Raw genomic sequence first — 19776 nt, 5'->3', positions numbered from 1 at the left:
CAGACTAATAGTGTTGCTCTATCCATTTCCACTCCTCCCCATCCCCATTAATCTTTACCAGAAAGCTACCTGTCAGAAGTAAATAGGAAACAAGAAAAAGCTGTCTCTTAGCCCCAAATTATTGTGAGGAGGAAGCAAGAGCAGACATCAGATCCTTTTGTCTCTACCTACTCTCTGAGACAAAACTTTTCAGGCAAAGAAATCCCAACACTGAGAGGCCCAGGCTCTCAAGCAGGGCTGCAGACAGATTGTATCTCTGTTCCATCAATACCTAACAATGAATCCATCACTTAAACATGGGTCTCAGTCTCCAAAAACTCATCATGGTTTATCCTGAGGGGCACTGGGAGCTGCAGAGTAGTTTGACACTGCCCAAACTGCATTCCTCTCCTTCCCACAGCAAGGCAGGATTAAAACACCCAGTCCCTGTCTTCCTGTCCTGGGTCCCAGAAGATGAGCTGCCTCTCCCAAACAGGAGACTCTTCCTCAAAATTATGATGATGTTGTCCACAGTGAAGGTCTCATTAACCTCTCTCACAGCAACGCCTCAGTCTCTGATTTTTTTTGTCAGCTACAAAAACTACAAAGCTGCATTTCTGCCTGTAACTGATATCTGCCATCATATTCCTGTGAAATGGGAACCAAGGATAACCCCATCCACACAACAGGAATTTTACCTTTTAAAAATAATCTAACAAAGCCATAAAAAAGTTTTTGCCTGGGTATTAGCCTTGTCACAGTGGGCAAGATTCCTTTACTCTGAAACACAATTTAGCATCAAAGCAACATCTTTGAGTATTATTTTGGAAGCTTATGAGAACACAGATTATTCTTGTATGTCAACTTCTTGAGCCAGTGTGGAATCAGGATCTTAGACTGAATTCAGCAGTTCACACATAACCAAAATGATACCTGGCTGATGGGCTCACAGATTCAATGCCTCAGTAGCCAATCTCTTGTATAAGTGCAGATCAAGCCTGTTAATGTTTAAGGCTGGAACATCAGATGACGACAAAGGAAACTCAGGAAGGGAAGATAAACATTGTTTTATTGGAGAAAACTTGAATACATGGAAATGCAATATCCAGTTAGTAATAAGAAATGCGACTCATTGCTAAAGAAAGAGCAACAGCCTGTACCTGAAAAACCCAAGTGATTCAGATGGTTCTTTGCCATTTTAGTAAGCTGAGTGCAAGGCTTTTATACAACTCTTTCCTGCTAAATATTTAAAGATTTTACTGCCTACTTGCTGGAAGTTTCCTTTTTGGAAATAATTCTGCTATCATTTAGATAACTTAGTTGTATTCTTAACTTTAAACATGTTGGTGATCAGAGAGCAAGCCATAATTCAGAGGTATCTGGAAACAACTGACAAATGTGTACATCTTCCTATTTAAGAATGCCTTTTCTTTCTAGATCTTTCTTTGATTGCCTGGAAAATATTTTTGATGCTCAAATGGACCATTTATTTCATACAATAAATGTGAGGAACTAGTTCTTCTCCCTCAAGAGATTTGCTGGATGAGCTATCATTGTGGGAAGGTTGTGATAAGATATGACTGTGTGTGTGCCCACAAGCACATGTGTGTGTACAGCAGGTACCACAAGTTACAATTTTTATTGTAATTACATAATATCCTATTATTTCTTGCTCAACTGAGTGATACAGAAAGCATGAAAAAGGAGAACCTAAAAATGCCTCCTTGGTCAGAGACCTCAGCAAAAGGAAGAACAAGTGTGCAATGAAGATACAAGGAAATCAGATACAGCCATCTCTACAATCAGAAGCTGTGACCTTTGTGGAGCTACAGAAACAGGAACAATACCAAAGAAAGTAGATTAAGTATTTTTATTTCTCTCTTGAAGACCACAGAAGTACTGAAGTAATTTAATTTTTCAATTTTTTCCCCCTGTCTAATCTTATTTTTGTAATTCTTACGCTGTTTGGGGCTTTTCAATAAGATCAAATAAAAAGTAATTCCCTACCAAAGTTTGCCAGACTAGTTCAAGGAGTTTGTGTCAGCTTAAAAAGGATCTCTCTTGAGAACTTCCTGAAAGAATAAATCCACCCTTTATCATGTTGTATAAGTAGCAGCATATTACAATTATTCCCTTGAAGTGTTGTTGGATTTTAAAAGGAGCATAAATTCTAATCACCTTCAAGTGGAGTCACACGGTCGCCAATAAGCACAGCCTGCATCATACTGGTACCATTAGATAAAAACAAGTTTGAAACATCTGGTGAAAGCAGTGTAATTAGCATTTCTTGACCCTCACTGGCAACAGAAGATTGCCTTGATTTCCTCATTCCTCAGGCAGGATGGACAGCCAGGAGCAGTCATAACACACAACACGAAATTATCTGTCCATGCTCAATTAAATTATACATACATTCTCCTGGGCTGCAAAGAGAATGTATGATGGGCATGTATTATTCATTTAGGAACTATTTAATTAATTTCTTATTGATGAGGATGTCTGATCCCACTTATCCCACTGAAGGACCTAACAATGCACAACACTTTTACAAGTCCTTTGAAGCTCTTGACATTCTGGAAATGTTATGGGTCATTCTTCACTGCTGGAGCTTGTTCCCCACACTCAGAGCTGAAGTGTCACTGGATAATGAGTTACAGCTCTGCAAGGCAGCTGCCCCTGCAGTGAACAGAGACCACAGAGTTTCCACACCTGGTTTTTCCCTGCATGGAGATCACAAAAGTGTTTTCACAGAAAGCTGTTACTCTGAATGAAAGGAAAAGTCCAGAGCAACAGAAGATAGCTCTGGATGTAAGATCTAGGATGACACATAGGGAGCTAGATATTCCATCTAAGAAAATGAGTAAGGGAACAGAAAGTGAAGTTTCTTGTGTTGGATTTGTTTCAGACAGAGGTTAAAACACTTTGGAAAGCTGTTCCTCCTCCCATCTTCCTATCTAAGATATTCTGTGTCCAGAAGAACCCCCTTGCTTAGTCCTAAAGAACAAGTGAGGAAAACAGAATGACTCTCATGCTGAAAAGGTATTTTAAAAGATGAAAAGTTATACATTAGGGACTTAGTCCCACAGCATGAAAAATAGCATTTGAGGAAGTCACTGGAAGCAGGGGAACAATCAAGATAAAAAATCCCAGCTATTAAGCCCTGCTTACAATGTGGGGTAGAGAGAAAAAGCCCAGAATAATTTACAATCACTGCTGACCCAGAGGACTGTGGTCTTTATCCAACACTTGTGTAATTCATGTCATTGAAAGGCAGATACTTTCCATCAGATGCCATAAACAAGTGTGAAGATAGTGTTAAACTGCAAGAATCCCTGTGGATAGACAAAGCCCTTGGACATCTGTCCTGGACTGATGAAATAAATCTGAACACATGTCAAAGATCTCAAGCAACAGAAGGTGAAAATTCAGATCCTGAAGTTCTCTCTGCTGTATGTCAATGTATTACTTGGAACCTTAACATTTCTTGTCTCTTCAAACAGTGCTGAAGTCCTCCTTAAAACCTACTCTGGCCTAGATCTACAATGCAGCTCAGGATTTGGACAGGTAGATCTTCTTGTGAGCAGAAAAGATCTTCACCTACAGTAATTTTTTGCAGCTGCTACACCATTCTTATTAGCTGCACTGCAATGAGATATTTTAATTTATTTTCTTCTCCAAAAAGAAGAACTGTGACAATTTCATGTTCAGACTAAAACCTCAAAATTGAGGTTTACCTGAAACCTAAAAGAAATCCATTCCAATCCATCCAGCTCCTACTAGCCCCTTGAAGCCAGAAGTCCACATTAGGAACTAGTGTCATCAAGGATTAAATGAGGAAATTGTTTGTTTCATGATCCTTAATTTCAAAATAATTCAATGATCTGTATTTAATACTCACTGTGCAGCTATTACGAAGGGCTTCAAATTTACGCTGGATTTCATCTCTATGTGCCTAAAGGAGGTAAGAAGTTAATCATCAATTTTTCATACATTAGAATTCAAGAATGCTGTTGCTAAACAAACTGCAGAACAATCTACCAGCAAGCAAAGTTTGGAAGGCAGATGCTGCAGGCTATGAAAGCACTTCCAGTGGCAAAGAACTGATTAGCAAAAGTCCCATCCTACTTCATCAAAATACACTTATGCTCCCAACTCTGAAGTGCTTTAGGAAAATGTACAAGCTCAAGAATGGAATTATGTAACAGGTTCCATCTGAAATGGTCTCTAGAAGACTTGTTGATCCCATGTTAAGTTTTTACATTCTTGACATTTTAATTTGAGTTGGTTTTACTTCCGTATCCAGATTGGTGTTTCATAGAAAATAAATACTGCATACAATTTAATGCTTGCAAAGAAAAACTAGAATGATGTATAATGCAAGCTACCCCAGACAGCTCTGCCAATCTACCTGAATCCTACCATAAAGTCTCATTTAAGCCCAAGCCTCTCTAAAAAGCAGAGATAAAACATAATAATCAATTCTTTGGAGGACAGCATCTAAAGTATAGAAAAGTTCAAACACTCATTTTAAAGAATGCAGTAGTGCATGCACCATTTTACCTCCTAATTTACAAGCAAAGCATGACAAAGCAAAAGTTCTTGTTTCAGCCTCATGGCCTCTTTCAAAATTCAAAGTGATTTAACAAGTGTCTAATGTCATGTGCTATCTGAAAGCTTAAACAAAAGGTTACTGCTCAAGCACATCCAGCCACCTTTCTTCATTCAGAACATTTTCCTTAGAGCCAAGAGACTAAACAGGAAAAAAAAAAAAGGTTCAGCAGAAGTCAAATATGAAATCTTAAAAGCTATCTTACCACAACAGGCAATGCAAGAAATAAAAGTATGTAAAAAATTCCATGACAGAAATAGTCCCAAGCCTACTGGGCTGGACTGCCTAACAGCACCTGCTCCAGCACTACCAGTTTGCCCCATTAACTGGAGCAATAACTGAGTGAACACAGGTCATGAATATTCATCTGTTCCACTGCTGGGTAAAGATCCCAAGTGTATTGCCAGCCCCCTGGCAGTGAGAGTGGCTGTTATGCAAAGCTTTCAGCTGGGAAGGGACTGCCTCAGTTCTGAGCAAAAAGAAACCCAAAGCCATTTCTATTCAGTTATTCTCAGGCCTCAATGCTGTAGCTGCACTTGCCCAGCCTGTGCCCACTTTAGAACTGAGGGAATGGTTCCACCATTCATCTACCCCAAGCATCAGCATAAACCAGTGCCCATGTCAGCTGAGCCCATCTCCCCTCCCCAAAACCAGCAATGGCAGCAATATTTGGAGCAGTTCTTTGATTAAATGCCACTGGAGCATGAGAATGTACATTTTCAACACTTCCAAATCACAGGATTTGAAGGTCGTTAAAGGCTGCTGCTCAAGAGGAGGTTAGCTGTTGCAGGTCAAACTCTGTACCTGCATCCCTGGGAATCTTTTGTGAAGGAAATATTTCTTAGAATCAAACACTTTGAAAGCATATTTCTGTGCTCAAGAGACAGCAACCAGCAGCATATAATCTAGAACTCCATTTACAGGAGGTAGGGGTGGAAGAGGATGGCAGGACTTGAACTTTGTTTTCCTTTCTATCACTCTCACGCCTCACCAGACTGCAAGACACACATGGAAATTTTTAATGAAACAAGCACTGGAATAAAATTGTGTTAGAACACTCTCCCTAGGAATTTGGTGGGGCTTTTTGTTTCCCTAAATAAGTGTCCTCAAAGTAGGGTAACTGATAGGAAAAAAAAAATTCATCAAAACATTTATGACCATCAAGTGCTTTCAAACTTGTGAGCTATTATTTAAATAAGTAAATCACAGAGTTAAACTCCTAACAATACCAATTTCAGATGCAACTTTCGCCTCAAAACAAAAATAATAATGCTCCTACAAGCCATCAGTCAGTTTAGGCAACAGTGAACCATTACTAGGAAGCATTCACAAGGTTAAAGGCAAAATTTGACATTTTAGCCATTCATGCCTCTATCAACACAAGACACAATTCATATCCATTTCTGAAAATTAAGAGTTAGATCATAAAAATTCCTTTTAACCTCTTTATGAAACATGCACCTACACAATTCTAGTGTGTATCTGCAGCTCCCAGGACAAGTTTCAGGGCTCACCGTGAGGGCTTGGATCTCCTCCTCTGCCTCGGCCGTGGTCTCCTCCAGCTCGGTCTTGGCCTCGCGGAGCTGGTTCTCCAGGGCTGTCCGTGCAGCCTGCAGCCCAGTGATCTGGGATTCCCTCTCCTGCAGGGTCAGCTGCAGCTCTGTCAGCTGCCTCTTGAGCTCCAGCTTCTGTTCTTCGTGCTCTAGACTAACCTGAAGAAAGACAAAGTAGTATCCAAATGTAAGTTACTAACAAAGACATGAGAGGAAATGTAGTCTCGTCTATTCCCAGAATCATATCCTGACAGACTGCTTAAGGCACTGAGAAATCAAGGACACAGCTTTGTCTACTCCCTAAAATCTACTGGTTTTCTTGGAAAAAACAACCTGGCATTTTGAAACAAGGGCACAGGAATAGTTCCAGCTGTAACTCAAACATATCAAGCACTGATATAAAATGCTGAAGTAGTTTGTGATGAACATTCTTCACTGAAGCTAAGAGTCTCTAAGGATCTTTATTTGGGAATCTTTGGGCATACATTACATACATTTTGCAATCAACTTCCATGTTTCATCTTCCCTTCAGATTCCCTTTAAAGAAACCCAACAGCTCATCTGGCTCTGGATTTACCTGGATGGCTTCTGATGACAGTTTTCTTGCAGCATACAGGGATAAACATGTCAATCCAAGGATAAGAAATGAACAGCTAAAACAGATCTCAGAGTCCAAAATAAATTCCAAACCATAGCACCTTCTTCAGGTTCCCTGCTATCCCAAGGGAATCTGTCTGTTGTGCTTGAGGTGTGTGACAAGGCTGTCAGAAACCCTTCACTGGTCTCAGTCAGCTTCTGGCCAAAGGACAGGTTGGTTGTCCATCAACCTTAGCTGAAGGCAAGATTTCAGCCTTAGCTGAAAATTAGTGGGCTGAAACTGGAGAAGAATTTGTACATCCAAACTAGTTATAACAAAATTAAAAATAAGGCACAGCTCACAGATCTTTAGAAGGTTATATTTCCATATTACTGTTAGATTTTCTTGCTAGAAAACTCTGAAAATGGTGCATGAAGCAGCAGGTTCCTTTTTTTTTTTTTTTTTTTTTTTTTTTTTTTTTTTTTTTTCAGCAGTTCTGCTGGGTCTTTGCTTTCTAAGCTGTAGACTCTAAGGCTACAGGTTATCTCTCTCTGGTCATTGTACATTGCTGAGCTATTATTTTCTACCCAGACAATACTAGAAGGGTATTATTGTACTAACAAACATAGAAATAGAATTGTAAAAGCTCATATTCAGGGTGATAAGTCCTTAATACTTACATTCATTTCCTTTTAATGAGCTGCCTTTTTTTTTTTTTTTTTTTTTTAATTACTAATACACTTTCAAATACCACTACAACAAGTTATTTCTAGTTTTCATTGTATTGATGAAATAGGATAGATTTAAGAAAGTTTGTTGAGAGGGATTAGAGTCATGTTTTCACCTCTCTCAGCCGTGTCTCCAACTCCAGCAGGCGGTTCTTGTCAGTGTGATCTTGGTGACTCATCTTTTCCAATTGTTCTTCTAATTTTCGATTCTGGGCCTCCAACTTTCCAGCTTGTGTTTCCAAGTAGAACTTCTGTTGCCTGAGCTCTGAGATCATCTCCTCTTGGGCTTTCCTGATAGGAGAAATGCACAAGTGACAAACCCAAAATGCCCTTAGCATATGTCCTTGCACTGGGGTGAAGTAAGGAAGAGCACGAGTTTGCTGCTAAGTAGAACAGTTAAGTTCAAGGCTTAAATTCTACATTCCAGCTAAAAAAAAAAAAAAAAAAAAAAAAATATTAGTGCATTCATCAACATATGCCCAGAGCACTAAAATTCCATATTTGCCAGTTGCACAGACAAAGAATCCTGCAGAGGGTAATCTATAATGCTATTTAAGATACAATCCATTCTTCTCGCTTCATCAGTTCCTTGTCACATGTTTTTCTATAGGGGAAAAATAAATTCTAGGAGTTGCTTTCTCAGAGGGTGTTTCCATGAGACAAGAGGAACCCCATGCTTTTGGATTGGGGGTAGTTTTGTTGGGGGTTGTTTTGTTGAGGGCTTTTGAAAGTTGTAATGGAAATAGAACTTGACCTACTGAAGTGAAGCTTTGCTGTCTCTGATCAAAGCCTTAATCCACAAACAGAACAAAAATAATTACTTGTTCTCACAAGAATTTTGAGAGCTGGCAATGATTAATTATTACCATTTGAAATGGACACCCTCAAAAAAAAAAAAAAAAGGCAAAAAGGGGTCTTTCTGCATTATTTACAGTTCCTGGAATTGTGTTATCATGCATTGGAAAATTGTGCCTCATATAGTGCTTTCTACTTGGAAGCCTCACAAAGCTCTACATATATTAATGAATTAATATTTTAAGAAGTTCACTGTGAGATAAGCTGTTATTAATCCTATCCCAGAGAAATTATGTGGGTTGCCCAAGATCAAATAGGAAGACTTAACAAAACTAAAAATAGAACTTAAGTCTTCTGACTCACATTTCTCTGCACTGCAAGCAAAACCACCCTTTCACCCTCTCTGTTTTTTTTAATTTACCTCTACAGATTACTGTCAGCCAGAACTGTCAAATGCTGTTATTTCATTTCCTGCTGTTTACTGGGCTATCTTCTCAGGAACCTGATAATCATTGGTTTCCTCAGATACTGCTGGAACAAAAGCTTGCAGAGCTCCCCTCTCCTCTGAAGGGTTTAATCACTAGCTCTCCTCTTGATGCATGCTCAGATTAGCTGCAGCTTTTGTGCGTTCAAAACACAGTCCAACAACAATTTATACATTTTCAACAGCCCAATTCACAAAATAAGCACAAATTCATTAACTAGCTGCATGCATAATTAAGCAATTTTCTCTCAAAATGTTGCTAATTCTGTACTATCTCCTACCAATCCTGCAAAGTACATCATTTGACAATATGTCTCCCAATAATCTATTTTGAATTGTATGTTAAAACATTATTATGTGCTTTTCTTGTTTTCTGTGGCTCTCCAGTCAAGGATATGGCTCCCAAAGAATGCTGTAAGTCCTTACACTCAGTTCAGCACCCATGACTAAAGACACTCAACCTTCCATACACTTCCCAGCTCCACCTTGGGACCTATCTGTTTTATTTTAGACTGAAGGTGAGTTATGGCTTTTGCTGCCTCAACAAACTCCCTGGGTGATTAACTGGAGGTCATCTGAAGCATCAAGCAATACAATCAAATTCTTCAGTTATTTCTGTGAATGTTTTTGGCTGCTCATAAAATAACTTGCAAGGTATTTGAAATGCAATGAAAATTGGAGCCATTACATATCTGGAGGCATAATGACCACAGAAAATGAATGAAACCAAAGCAAGTCTCTGCCAAAACTTGTCCTTGTCTGATTCTATTCAGTATTAGAGGTGGATCTATCCACGTGCTTCCCACAAAGGCACTGCCTGATGTTAGATCCAGCAGCTGATGGACACTGAAACCTTTGTGCAAACCAAGCTGGTGAATCTCTGAACTCAGCAAGGGCAAATTACTGTTTTAGTCCTGCTCTGCAGGATGTATCAAACAATCCATGCGTTTTCCTACACTTGAGTAGAACACCTCCAGGTCATTTATGAAGGAAAAACCTCATTGTAGAGATCAGGAATCTCAGCTAAAATCCAAAGACAAATGAAGTTCGGGTAGATGAAAGGATCTGAAACAGAAGAATTCAACAACAAGCAGAGAAATTCTTGGCTTAAAAATCTAGTGTTCTTCCTTGTCTTCTCATCCATCAAGGAATGATGAAATGTTTGTGAGTGAAGGGTGTTTAATGTTTTCAATTTCAAAATCATGTGTCAGGGGAACTGAGTAAAATATAAATCTATTAGCACTGTTTATGTTTAAAGACAGAATGTGTGCTTCTCCAGAGGTATTTCAGACATAAAGTTATTAGTATTCATTTAACATATTTGGCAAACCTACACAAATCACCTGCCTTAGGAAATGCTCAAAAGTAAATACTGTAATACAAACCAATTTTCCCAGTCATGTTTGAGAAAACACAAAATACACAGTGAGCCCCAACTATTTGAAGAACAAAGCATATTTTAGAAAGGCTATCACTGAAAAACAAGCAGGGAGCACAGCAGACCTGCAAAAAAGAGCCATTTTTACACGGTGAATCAGAGAATCATTCCAATTGGAAAAGGCTTTAAGGTCATCTTCCTGAGACCTGTTCAGCAGTGACAGCAGCTGCCACACTTACATGTTCCTCTGGGTAAAGAGGCTGCTATTTGCTGCCAGTTTGTTGGCCTCAGACAATTCCACAATTCTCTGCTCCAGTGACCTGATCTTCGAATCCATTGCATTGATCATCTGAAACACAGCAGTGAGCCTTTGAGACCACGCCACGCCAGCGGTTACAAAAATAAAGTTTATTAAAAAGTCTGAACTTTTTCCAGAAACAAAAAGAACTAAAAGAAAACTGATCAAATGGCCAAAATGAGCAACACAGATGCAATTACTGGAGCTATTTGCAGCTGCTTTCTATTGCTTTAATGTTGGGAAAAAGCAACTCTTATGAAGGCACAAAACAAGGGATACGCAGCAAGCTGCATGGCTTTTTTTTATGGAAATATTCTTGAAGATACTCTGAATTTAAAAAAAAATGTATTTTCAAATTTGTATTAATCAATGAATTTCCTTCAAAGCAGCTCAGCAGCACTACAGAACCTCAAACAAGATTATCTTGTTTGAAATCAACCTCAGAAAGCTACTCTTCAAACAGCTTTGATTTTCAGCTCAACACCACATACCGCCTTCTGTTCAGCCAGGACTTTGCATTTCTCACGTGCTTCTTCTTCATGTCTTCTGAGCATATTCTCAAGTGCTTCCTTATCTGCAAGATCCTTCTTCATCTGATTTTCCAACACCTAAATGAAGACATTTCTTTTGTCTAAATTATATCTGTTTCACTGGGCAAAGGGCAAGCAGAAAGAAAATCATCAATACAGGTTTGGTTTTTTTTTGTAAGCAATTGGTCATATCTCAAGCAAATTTAAATCCATGATGCAATTGCATGACATCCATGGAAGAGCAAACTCCAAAAAGAGCACTCTCTCAGTCATCTTTGAAGACTGAATTTAACAGTAAGATTTCATAGAGATACTGTAGATTTTTTAATTATTATTTTAAATTCTATAAACTGTCTTCAATAACTGTTCCAGCCTAATGCAACAGAAAACAGAAAAGACTCTCTACTCCTATATGTACAGCAGAAGAAATAGGAAAGTGCCCATCCTTTGGCTGCCCTACCAACATGGCTCACAAGTAATTTGTGAGTTCCATAGGTATGGATGAGAAAGCAACTGAGACCACATGAATTCTTCCAGTCAGAGAAAAAAATCTAACAGCAAAGTGAAAAGCTTCTTTTTGTGGCTCAAATAGCTGTCATTTGGAACAGGACTAAAGTAAGGAATGGCTACATTTTTCTTGAAATGCATGTTGTGTTTGTATGACCAGATATCTAAATCAGTTGTTAAACTGAAGGTCTTTTCCTTCAAAGACAAGTTTTTCAAAGGCACAAATTCTGGACACCACAGATTTTTCCACTTACAAAACCCTCATGTCCTGTTTTATCCCTTCAAACTTCTTTCACCTGGCTTCCTGATTTCTCTTATTAAACCCTACCACATAGGCCCTCATAATTTACCAGTTCTCTTTTTATTCTTTTTCCAATGCCAATCCTCTTCTGCAGTTTTTGGATCACCACTTCTTTCTTAACATCTACATCTGATCTTCCTGGCTTTCCATCTCTCTCCTCTCATTACTGATAACCACATGCTCTGATCTGCCAGCAAATCATCTTACTTCTCTTTTTTCCTTATATTTCTCCCACAGAAAATTCTTCTCTCCTCTTAAGTACTATATCCTCTCTCATTTAAGCAAAAATGTAGAATTAAAGTACTAGATAAATGTACAAGATAAAGACTGTTTCTACTGAGAATAATTTGTTCTTAGCAAAGATTCTTACAAAATGCATTTACTGGCTGTCATACTGCAAGTTCTTTAGAAAAATCCTGAGCCAGTGCATATTCCTATTTGCCAGCTTTTTTTCCCCTAAAATTTTAGATGATGTCTATTTCTAACTGTTTGTTAATGCTACCCTGGAAAAGACAAAAACAAAGTGGGTGGTTTCTGTGGCTTCTTGGCAGATGTTCCAGCTCCAAGATGGAATTTCAGAAATGGTCTACTATTTGCTGCATTTTAAACTTGCAGGTAGGCTGAGTGAACACTCATAGAAAATCAGGGGGAACTGAAAGCTTCTTCAGGGTGTGAGATCCAACAGCATTAGCTAAGTATCATTTAGTCAGCAGAAGTCAAATTACAACCAACAAATGCCTTCCTGTAGTTCTGCCTTCAAATTCTACCTCTCCTTATCCAGTGCCACACACACATAAAGTACAATGGCAGAAAAAATAGGAGAAAACTCATTTAGATTTCACTAAGCACCCTCAAAGTTGCAGCAAGGGTAACAAGAAGGCAACCCACAAGACAAAGCAGTCAGAGCCTAAAGGCAACTGTTTTTCCCTGAACTCATTCTACCCACAAAAGCCTGTAGGAAGATAAGATATTTTTACTTTGAGTTTCTCCTCATAGAATTGTTCCTTCTGTTTCAGCTGTAACTCCAGATGTTGTGCTGCGATCTGAGCCTCACGGTGCTTTTCCTCCAGCTCCTAAAAGCAGCAAAAATTCATATTCAGACACAAGGAAATGGTAGGTGCTATGAGTATGTGTTACATGGGTACTTAATATTCATTCTCTTTTTTAAGGCTTCACCCTATAAAAATCCCAAGTCCAGGGCTGTCATGGTAAAACAAAAAAAGGTATTATGAGACCTGAACATTGTCAACTTAAAGTTTAAATATTGGTGCCGACCCATCTACTGCAGAGTGGGAACACTGCTAAGGACAAAGATTTCTACTTCCATGGTAAGAATCTCCATCTCCCAGGAAAATATACCCAAAGATAGGCCAAGGACATTTGGTGAAAACACATAGTTATAAACATTTTATAGCTGCAGTGGCATCACAGGAAGTTCAGATCTATTTTTAACAAGGTCTCTCACTTGTTTTCTTACAGCAGAGCTCAATAACGGGGTACTGCTGTCTGTGCTTTTCATTTTGCATTCAGAGGGGGAATAGCATTTACTTTGCTGTATTCCTTGGACAAATGTTGTCAGAAATGCTATTTATAAATGGCTTCAAAAATGAAAAGTGCAGGATGCAATATATGTGGTGGAACATAGCAGAATCTTTCTAGCCTCTTTATTTCACATCAGATAGTTTCAGCCATGAAGCCCTTAAATAATTTGTATTTCAGAAATTAGCTATTTCTGCAGTCTGACTATATTATTTGGGGTCTATCTTTAATCACCTTCCAACAGGACACCTCTCAAGAGCCAAGCTTACAATTTTGTGCTCCTTTATTGTCATATTTGCCATTCCAATAATTTCCTTAGAAGAGGAGCAGGTCTAGGTCTGTCATTCACTACCACTGGGCTGACTCTTGCATAGACAGGTTCAGGTGCTGAGGTGCATGTGCATCTCCTGTCTGCCCTCATTACTGCAGAGCACAGGAGAATTTCCTGATACTTGTGTGTGTTTTAGTACTTTTCATAGTATTTTGATATACTTTTTCCTGATCTTCCTCATCTTGAAGGTTTTTTTGCTCCAGTAATTGCAATAGACCTCCCTTTCCAGAAGTGAGAATCAAAGAGGAGGTTCACCAAAAGTAGGTCACTGACAGTGCCTAGTCCCTGACACTCCTGCATGGAATGGAGATTGCTGCTTTTTGCAATTGAAATATGTCTCCCAGCAACAAGAGGGACAACTCACCTCCCCCAGAAACCCACACATTTCAGGTCCTGGCAGAGAATCAGACAACCAGATCAGCAGCAGCTTCAAAGCTCCCAGCATCAGACTGCTCATATTGTAGCAGAAGCTTCACCGGTTCCTGCAGTGGCACTTAACAGCCAGTGTGGGCTTAAAAAGGTAATCTCTTACCATTCCTGCTCTCACTCAGTATTTTCTATGTAGCACTGCCTTTGTTATTGGCATCACAGCAATGATCTGCACTTTCAGGCAGGCAGAAGTATCCTCTCTAACTTGTTTCTTACTTCTTCATCAGTTCCTTACAGACAGATGGAGCAGGTACTTCTCAGGTACTGAGTGTACACGAAAACCATGCCTTTATTCAACAATTTCCACCTTATTCTATGCAACTCTGCATCTTCAACTCCCTTCTTACCTCTCTATACCAGGAAAAGTCAAAAATGTTTGAAGAGAAAACTTGAGGGAAGGTACAGGGTAGGAGTGGAGGAGAAAAGAATACCAGTACCCTGTGCTTCCAGATCAGTTGCAAGGGACTAGGAAAGAATCTGTAGGATTATTTCTTCAATGCCTGTTTGACTTTTTTTATAAAATACTTTTGTACCTCTCCAATATTCTGTCAGGACTCCATGGAAACTATCTATAAGAAGAGCTAAATGTATCCCATGGTGTAAAACAATTAGTTGATATTTCTGCCTTCCTTTCCACTTTCTCCTCCACAGAGAACATAATCAAATCCAAGGAACAATCCCCAAATACACACAAGAGGCTTATGAAACAATTCAAAGTTTTACACTATTTCTAAACATAAAGTTGGCTTTGAGCCCAGCACAACCATAGTCTCCCACTTACCATGCACTCCTGCTATCAAAACAATTTGAAAGAAACAGCACTACTAAAGAACTGATTCTACCTTTTCTTGACAGTGCTTAGCATTCTGATGCTAAGGTCTACACACCCAGGACAATGCACAGGTCTATAACTGTTGACACCAAGTATGTTTATTTTTACATTTCCATTTGGCATTCCTCAGGTGTGTCTCAGCTTGGGAATACTACCAGTAAAATAAAATACTTCTTTTCCTTGTCAAATTGGCAACACACAGAAAACCATGAGGAAGGCAAAATAAATTTAATTATTACGGTATTAAATCATGCTTTCTGTCCCAGGGGAGCAAAGTTATTAGAAACACTCTCTGCTTGATCCACTAGAGACTGACATACTAACTTGCCTTAATAGTTTTAACCAGGAGAGAAACAAGAAATTGCCAACAGAGAAGTTATGTGGGTGCAAATGGTTTCCTAACAAATATCTTTGGAGATGAACAGTTTGGATGACTAATTTCTCTCTGCTTCAAAATGTAAGCATTTCTAATAGATCTGACCTCTAAATTCCTCTGCAAATTGCTTTAAAAGATAGATGTTTTTGTTGTTGTAGTAACCCACCCTCAGAATGTTTTACCTCTGAAACAATCACTAGGTAAAGAATTTAAATATTCCTCTGTTGAGTGAAGTTTTCCCACTGAGATGACTCCACTTTTGAAGCACTATTAAAACTAAAGGCACAGAAGTGAATCTGTAACTAGAGGTGCAAATTGTATTTGAATGTTTAAGCTTTCTCCAGTATGACTGGTACAAGAAACAAATGCCTTTATTCAACAATTTCCACCTTATTCAATGCAATTCTACATCTTCTGATTCTTCCCTACCCCTTTCTTACAAACCCTTACCCTCTAAGTTTCATTTTCACCTCTGCTCACCAGAATTTTTTCTGCCATCTGTTGAATCTGCTGAGATTTAGTTTGAATATCTTCTTTTAGGCGGTTTTCTCTCCGTTCCACAGTCTCCAATCTCTTCACTTGATTCTCCAGAGAATGGCGCCGTTCCTGCAGAGCAATTATGAGCTGCTGTTTAGGCCCCCCAACTCTGCTTTAGCACAAAGCAAGGAGTAGTTTCTAGAGAAAACAGGCTGAAGCAGTCAATATATGGCTGGCTTTCATTTTTTGAATCCTCATCTCGCCCCAAATGCCCCAGGCTAACCACATGTCCTTATCAGCTCCTCACTGAAAATAAAACTCCTCTGTTTTCCTCAAAGAAATGCTTTTTTAATTAAAAATAGATTAATGTCTAACAACTATTTCCTGTGAAGAATTACTACAGGAATACATGCTGCTCAGAGCCACCCAGGTGAGGGTTCCTAAACTAAGACCCATCTCAATAACTAATTTACTCTAGACAGACACTCTGCACTCACTTCCGCTTCCAGCAATTTTTTCTTCATGCTTTCATTTGAATCTTCCCTGTTCTGCAGTTTTTCCAACTCCTTCTCTGCTCTCTCCTTTGCCTGACGGATATTCTGCAGGAGCTCTGTTGCCTCTGAGCTGGCTTTCACAGCCTGAGGGTCAAGAGAGAAGAAAACACAGGTGTTATATGAAAAGCACACACAAATCTGGTGTGTGAAAGGTTTAGAACTTCAAGATGGTCAACCTTCCCAGTTAAACCACTACAGAACTTTGGTTTAACAGTTTAACATGTGCAGGAGTCCAAATTTTAACTTCTGATACACAATTTTTACTTCTATTTCACAAAAAAAATTAAAATTTAGGATACACGTTTGTCTTGCTATACTGCAAGTTACTTGACTCTGCATCCTGAAAATCCTACATCTATCCCCAAAATCATCCCAAGTTCTTTAAAAGAACTCACAAAATACTCTTACTAAAGGACAAGGAGAATAACCTGTTGGCCAACAGAAAATTCCTTGGAATTAATGCAGGTAGAAAAGGAGACAGGACATTAAAACATGATTGTTCTGAAATATTAGAAGTACTACTTCTATGTAGTTTTGGCCTCCATGTTCATGATCTTTACCCTTGAAATAGCCCTCTCTCAGCAGGTGCCAAGTTTGAAAAGCTCAGTCAGAGGATTATTACGACAATCCCTTTCCTTCCTGCTGAAGGATTCCAATAAGAGAAGTTCCCTGACTGTTCTTACAGTGACACCTCAGGTGCCAGACTGACCATGACAGCAAATCTTAGATATTCTGCACTACTTTCAGCAGACATTGATAAGGTGTTTTGATTCTGTTGTGAATACTTTTCATTCAATATTTTTACTGTAAAGAACCTGTGAAAAACTGAACTGTCAAATGATTAAAGCAGAGTATACTGGGAGACTAAAGCGAGTCCAACATGTACTAGTACTAGTGAGCTAAAACCAGCTGAACCCTTCTTCAGAAGCAAGGGACCAGTGCAGTGTCCAGAGCATACCCAAACAGGCCTTTAAATGAGAATTTCTCTACACTACTCCAGCTCTGACTCAGCTTCATTTGTAAAAATAAACACTGTTGACATGTCTCAAGAGCCAAAAGCATATTGAGAGCACCAGTGATTTCAGATACCAGTTCCCACCCCCTTTTCCTTATCATCCCCCATGCTATGACTAATTCTATTTTTGAGGGTAAAACAAAGTGCATCCCTCCTCTTCATTAAGGTTTCACTGGGAAATCTTGTGAAACACTCACTTTCACCACCCAGTCGTTACCTTTGTCAGCTTTTCCTGCAGCTCCTGGATTTTGGCCTGCTGCTCTGTATTGATCTGTAGTTAGATAAAAAAAGATGGAGGGAAAGAGTCAAAACCAAAGAGGAGAAGATGCTCTTTGCCTATGATACCATATTTGTTTTAATTCGCTTCCCAAAAATCTTCATTTTCCCCCTGTAATTCCAACACACTAAAACACTCCTTGGTAAATTCATTCCCATTTTGCTAGCTTCCAGTTGATTTAATATTTTGGCCACCAAGGAGATTGTTCAGTGTAAGAACACTAAGAATTCTTTTTTGCTTTTTATTTGCTGTTCTTTCTGAGTAAAGAAAACCCTGATGTATCCCCAGCCTTACTCCAAACTCGGATGACACATAACAGCCTGTCCTTGCCTGGCTTCTCAACATAATCCTTTAAGGAACAGGTTATCCAGAGACAGCTTTATATCAAATCAGAGAGAACAGTGAATCACACCAAGATGTCTTAAAACATAAAATGAAAGATGGTGGGGGCTGTGAGGCCATGCACGCTGCTGACTAGCCAAAGACTTTCTTGGTTTTTGTGCATAAAATGAAAGACCCAGGAAATAAAACCTAGGACACTGAAGCAACATACCTTTTCCAGTTTGGAATACAATTCTCCTGCCTCATTTTTGCCTTGATCTTTAACCTGTAACTTAAATATAAAATACATGAAAATCGCAGAAAAAGCTAAGCTTCTCTCCAGTCATCACCTCTTGCAATTACACCAAACATAAGTCACATCATGAAAAACACGTGTTAGTTGTACAAACCACGCTAATCTTTGAAGGGCACACCCACAACTTGTGTGTACATGTGTCAAACAGCACCAGATACTCCAGCAAGCCTCAGCCCCCTCTCCCATGAAGCCTAAACTACCTTTTGCAGTTTGTTGTGGCATTCGGCAGCTTTACGTTTGAATTCCTCAGCTGCCAGGCGGGACTCCCTCAACTCCGACTCGTAGAGATCGCTGCGCCTGCGAGCTGAGATCAGATCCTCTTCCAGCTGATTCATCATCAGCCTCATCTCTTCTACTTGAGCTTGGTATTCCTGCAGTTACGGTGAAAGGGAAGGAGAAGGGATTACAGTTTAGAGGCAACAGGGGAAAATGCCTGGAGCAGCAGATTCCAGAATACTGACTGCAGGCAACAGATGCATTTAAGAGCGTGTAGCAGAAAGGTAAAGTACAAAATGAAACAGCAAAAACTAAATAAAATAATGTCCATGGTGTTCTGGTTTGAGTCTTGCCACTTTCAACTCAATACCTCAAAGTCAAAACATTGACTTTTTGAGAGTGCAGGAACACATACATACAAATGATAAAAATTACTTACATTTCTAATTTCTGAAACAGAAATGTGCCTTTGAGTTGATGTCTCTATTAAATGCCCAGATGCTCCCTCAAGATCTATTTTCTCAGGCTGATAACATGACAGTTACCACAGATCTGCACAGCTTGGGTAAAAGGAAAGGAGAAGCAGAGGGGTAGCACACACTGGCTTGCAGCCATCAGCTACTTTCTCTTGACAGAGTTAAAAAGGATCACATTGCTCAGTATGGGAGACAACCTAAAATAAAATATTATCTTAGAAAAACTATCTAAAACTCACATTGCTCGTAGAATATTTGCCTATCCAGGCAGAAATAAAGATTCCCCATGAAGGAGACCACAAGACAGGGCATTTGGCAGGGGAACGTGGGAAAAGAAAAGAACATTTGAATTGACTATCTCAATGAGACTGGGAACTCAAAGTGAGGCTAGCTTGAGAGATTGCTTCACATAGCTTCACTGGAAGAAAAGAATTTAATTATGTTCAACATTAACTATGTCCTGCAAGTACGCATTTCATAAAATTACTCTAAAGCAAAAAAGAAAAACCACATACCAAAAAGCCCTCTCCAAAATCAAGGTACTTTTTATGAAGGTGAGAACAAGTAGAAAACATGCACATCAAGAGTTGGGAACAAAGATTGTGAAGGACTGACAGTGGGGGAGTCTAGCTTTCTTTCCATTTTAATGTCTTACAGTATGCCTGACTACCCCCATATTGAGAAGAGTAACTGTCTCGTGACAGAATCAGGTTTGTCATCGCTCCCTCCAGACAGGCAGCTGCCTTCAGCTCCATGAGTGACTGCACGAGCACTGACCCTGATGGCAGCCCCTCATTCTCCAGTGTGGTGAGCTTATGCAGATACTGAAAGAAGCCAGGCCTTTAGCAGATTGCTTTACTGCCCCTTACAGGGAGCAA

General features: G+C 39.3%; 1 protein-coding gene across 4 annotated transcripts in view; it reads right to left on the bottom strand.

The window, feature by feature from the left end:
• Positions 1-19776, bottom strand: part of CIT (citron rho-interacting serine/threonine kinase) — a 68818-nt gene that overhangs the window by 22665 nt on the left and 26377 nt on the right. For 2 of the 4 annotated variants that reach the window (XM_066331329.1, XM_066331330.1), the window contains exons 13-23: positions 18407-18577; positions 18123-18182; positions 17510-17563; positions 16221-16361; positions 15727-15852; positions 12717-12812; positions 10893-11009; positions 10343-10452; positions 7563-7737; positions 6103-6300; positions 3878-3931 (exon numbers count right to left, since the gene is read on the bottom strand). In XM_066331329.1, the coding sequence (XP_066187426.1) occupies positions 3878-3931; positions 6103-6300; positions 7563-7737; positions 10343-10452; positions 10893-11009; positions 12717-12812; positions 15727-15852; positions 16221-16361; positions 17510-17563; positions 18123-18182; positions 18407-18577 (1302 nt within the window). The remainder of the gene's footprint in view (positions 1-3877; positions 3932-6102; positions 6301-7562; positions 7738-10342; positions 10453-10892; positions 11010-12716; positions 12813-15726; positions 15853-16220; positions 16362-17509; positions 17564-18122; positions 18183-18406; positions 18578-19776) is intronic. The other 2 variants (XM_066331331.1, XM_066331332.1) reach the window with 1 other exon arrangement.

Source organism: Sylvia atricapilla, chromosome 17 (assembly GCF_009819655.1).
Source record: "Sylvia atricapilla isolate bSylAtr1 chromosome 17, bSylAtr1.pri, whole genome shotgun sequence".
Classification (NCBI taxonomy): Eukaryota; Metazoa; Chordata; class Aves; order Passeriformes; family Sylviidae; genus Sylvia; species Sylvia atricapilla.
This window is presented reverse-complemented; position numbering and strand designations above follow the sequence as displayed.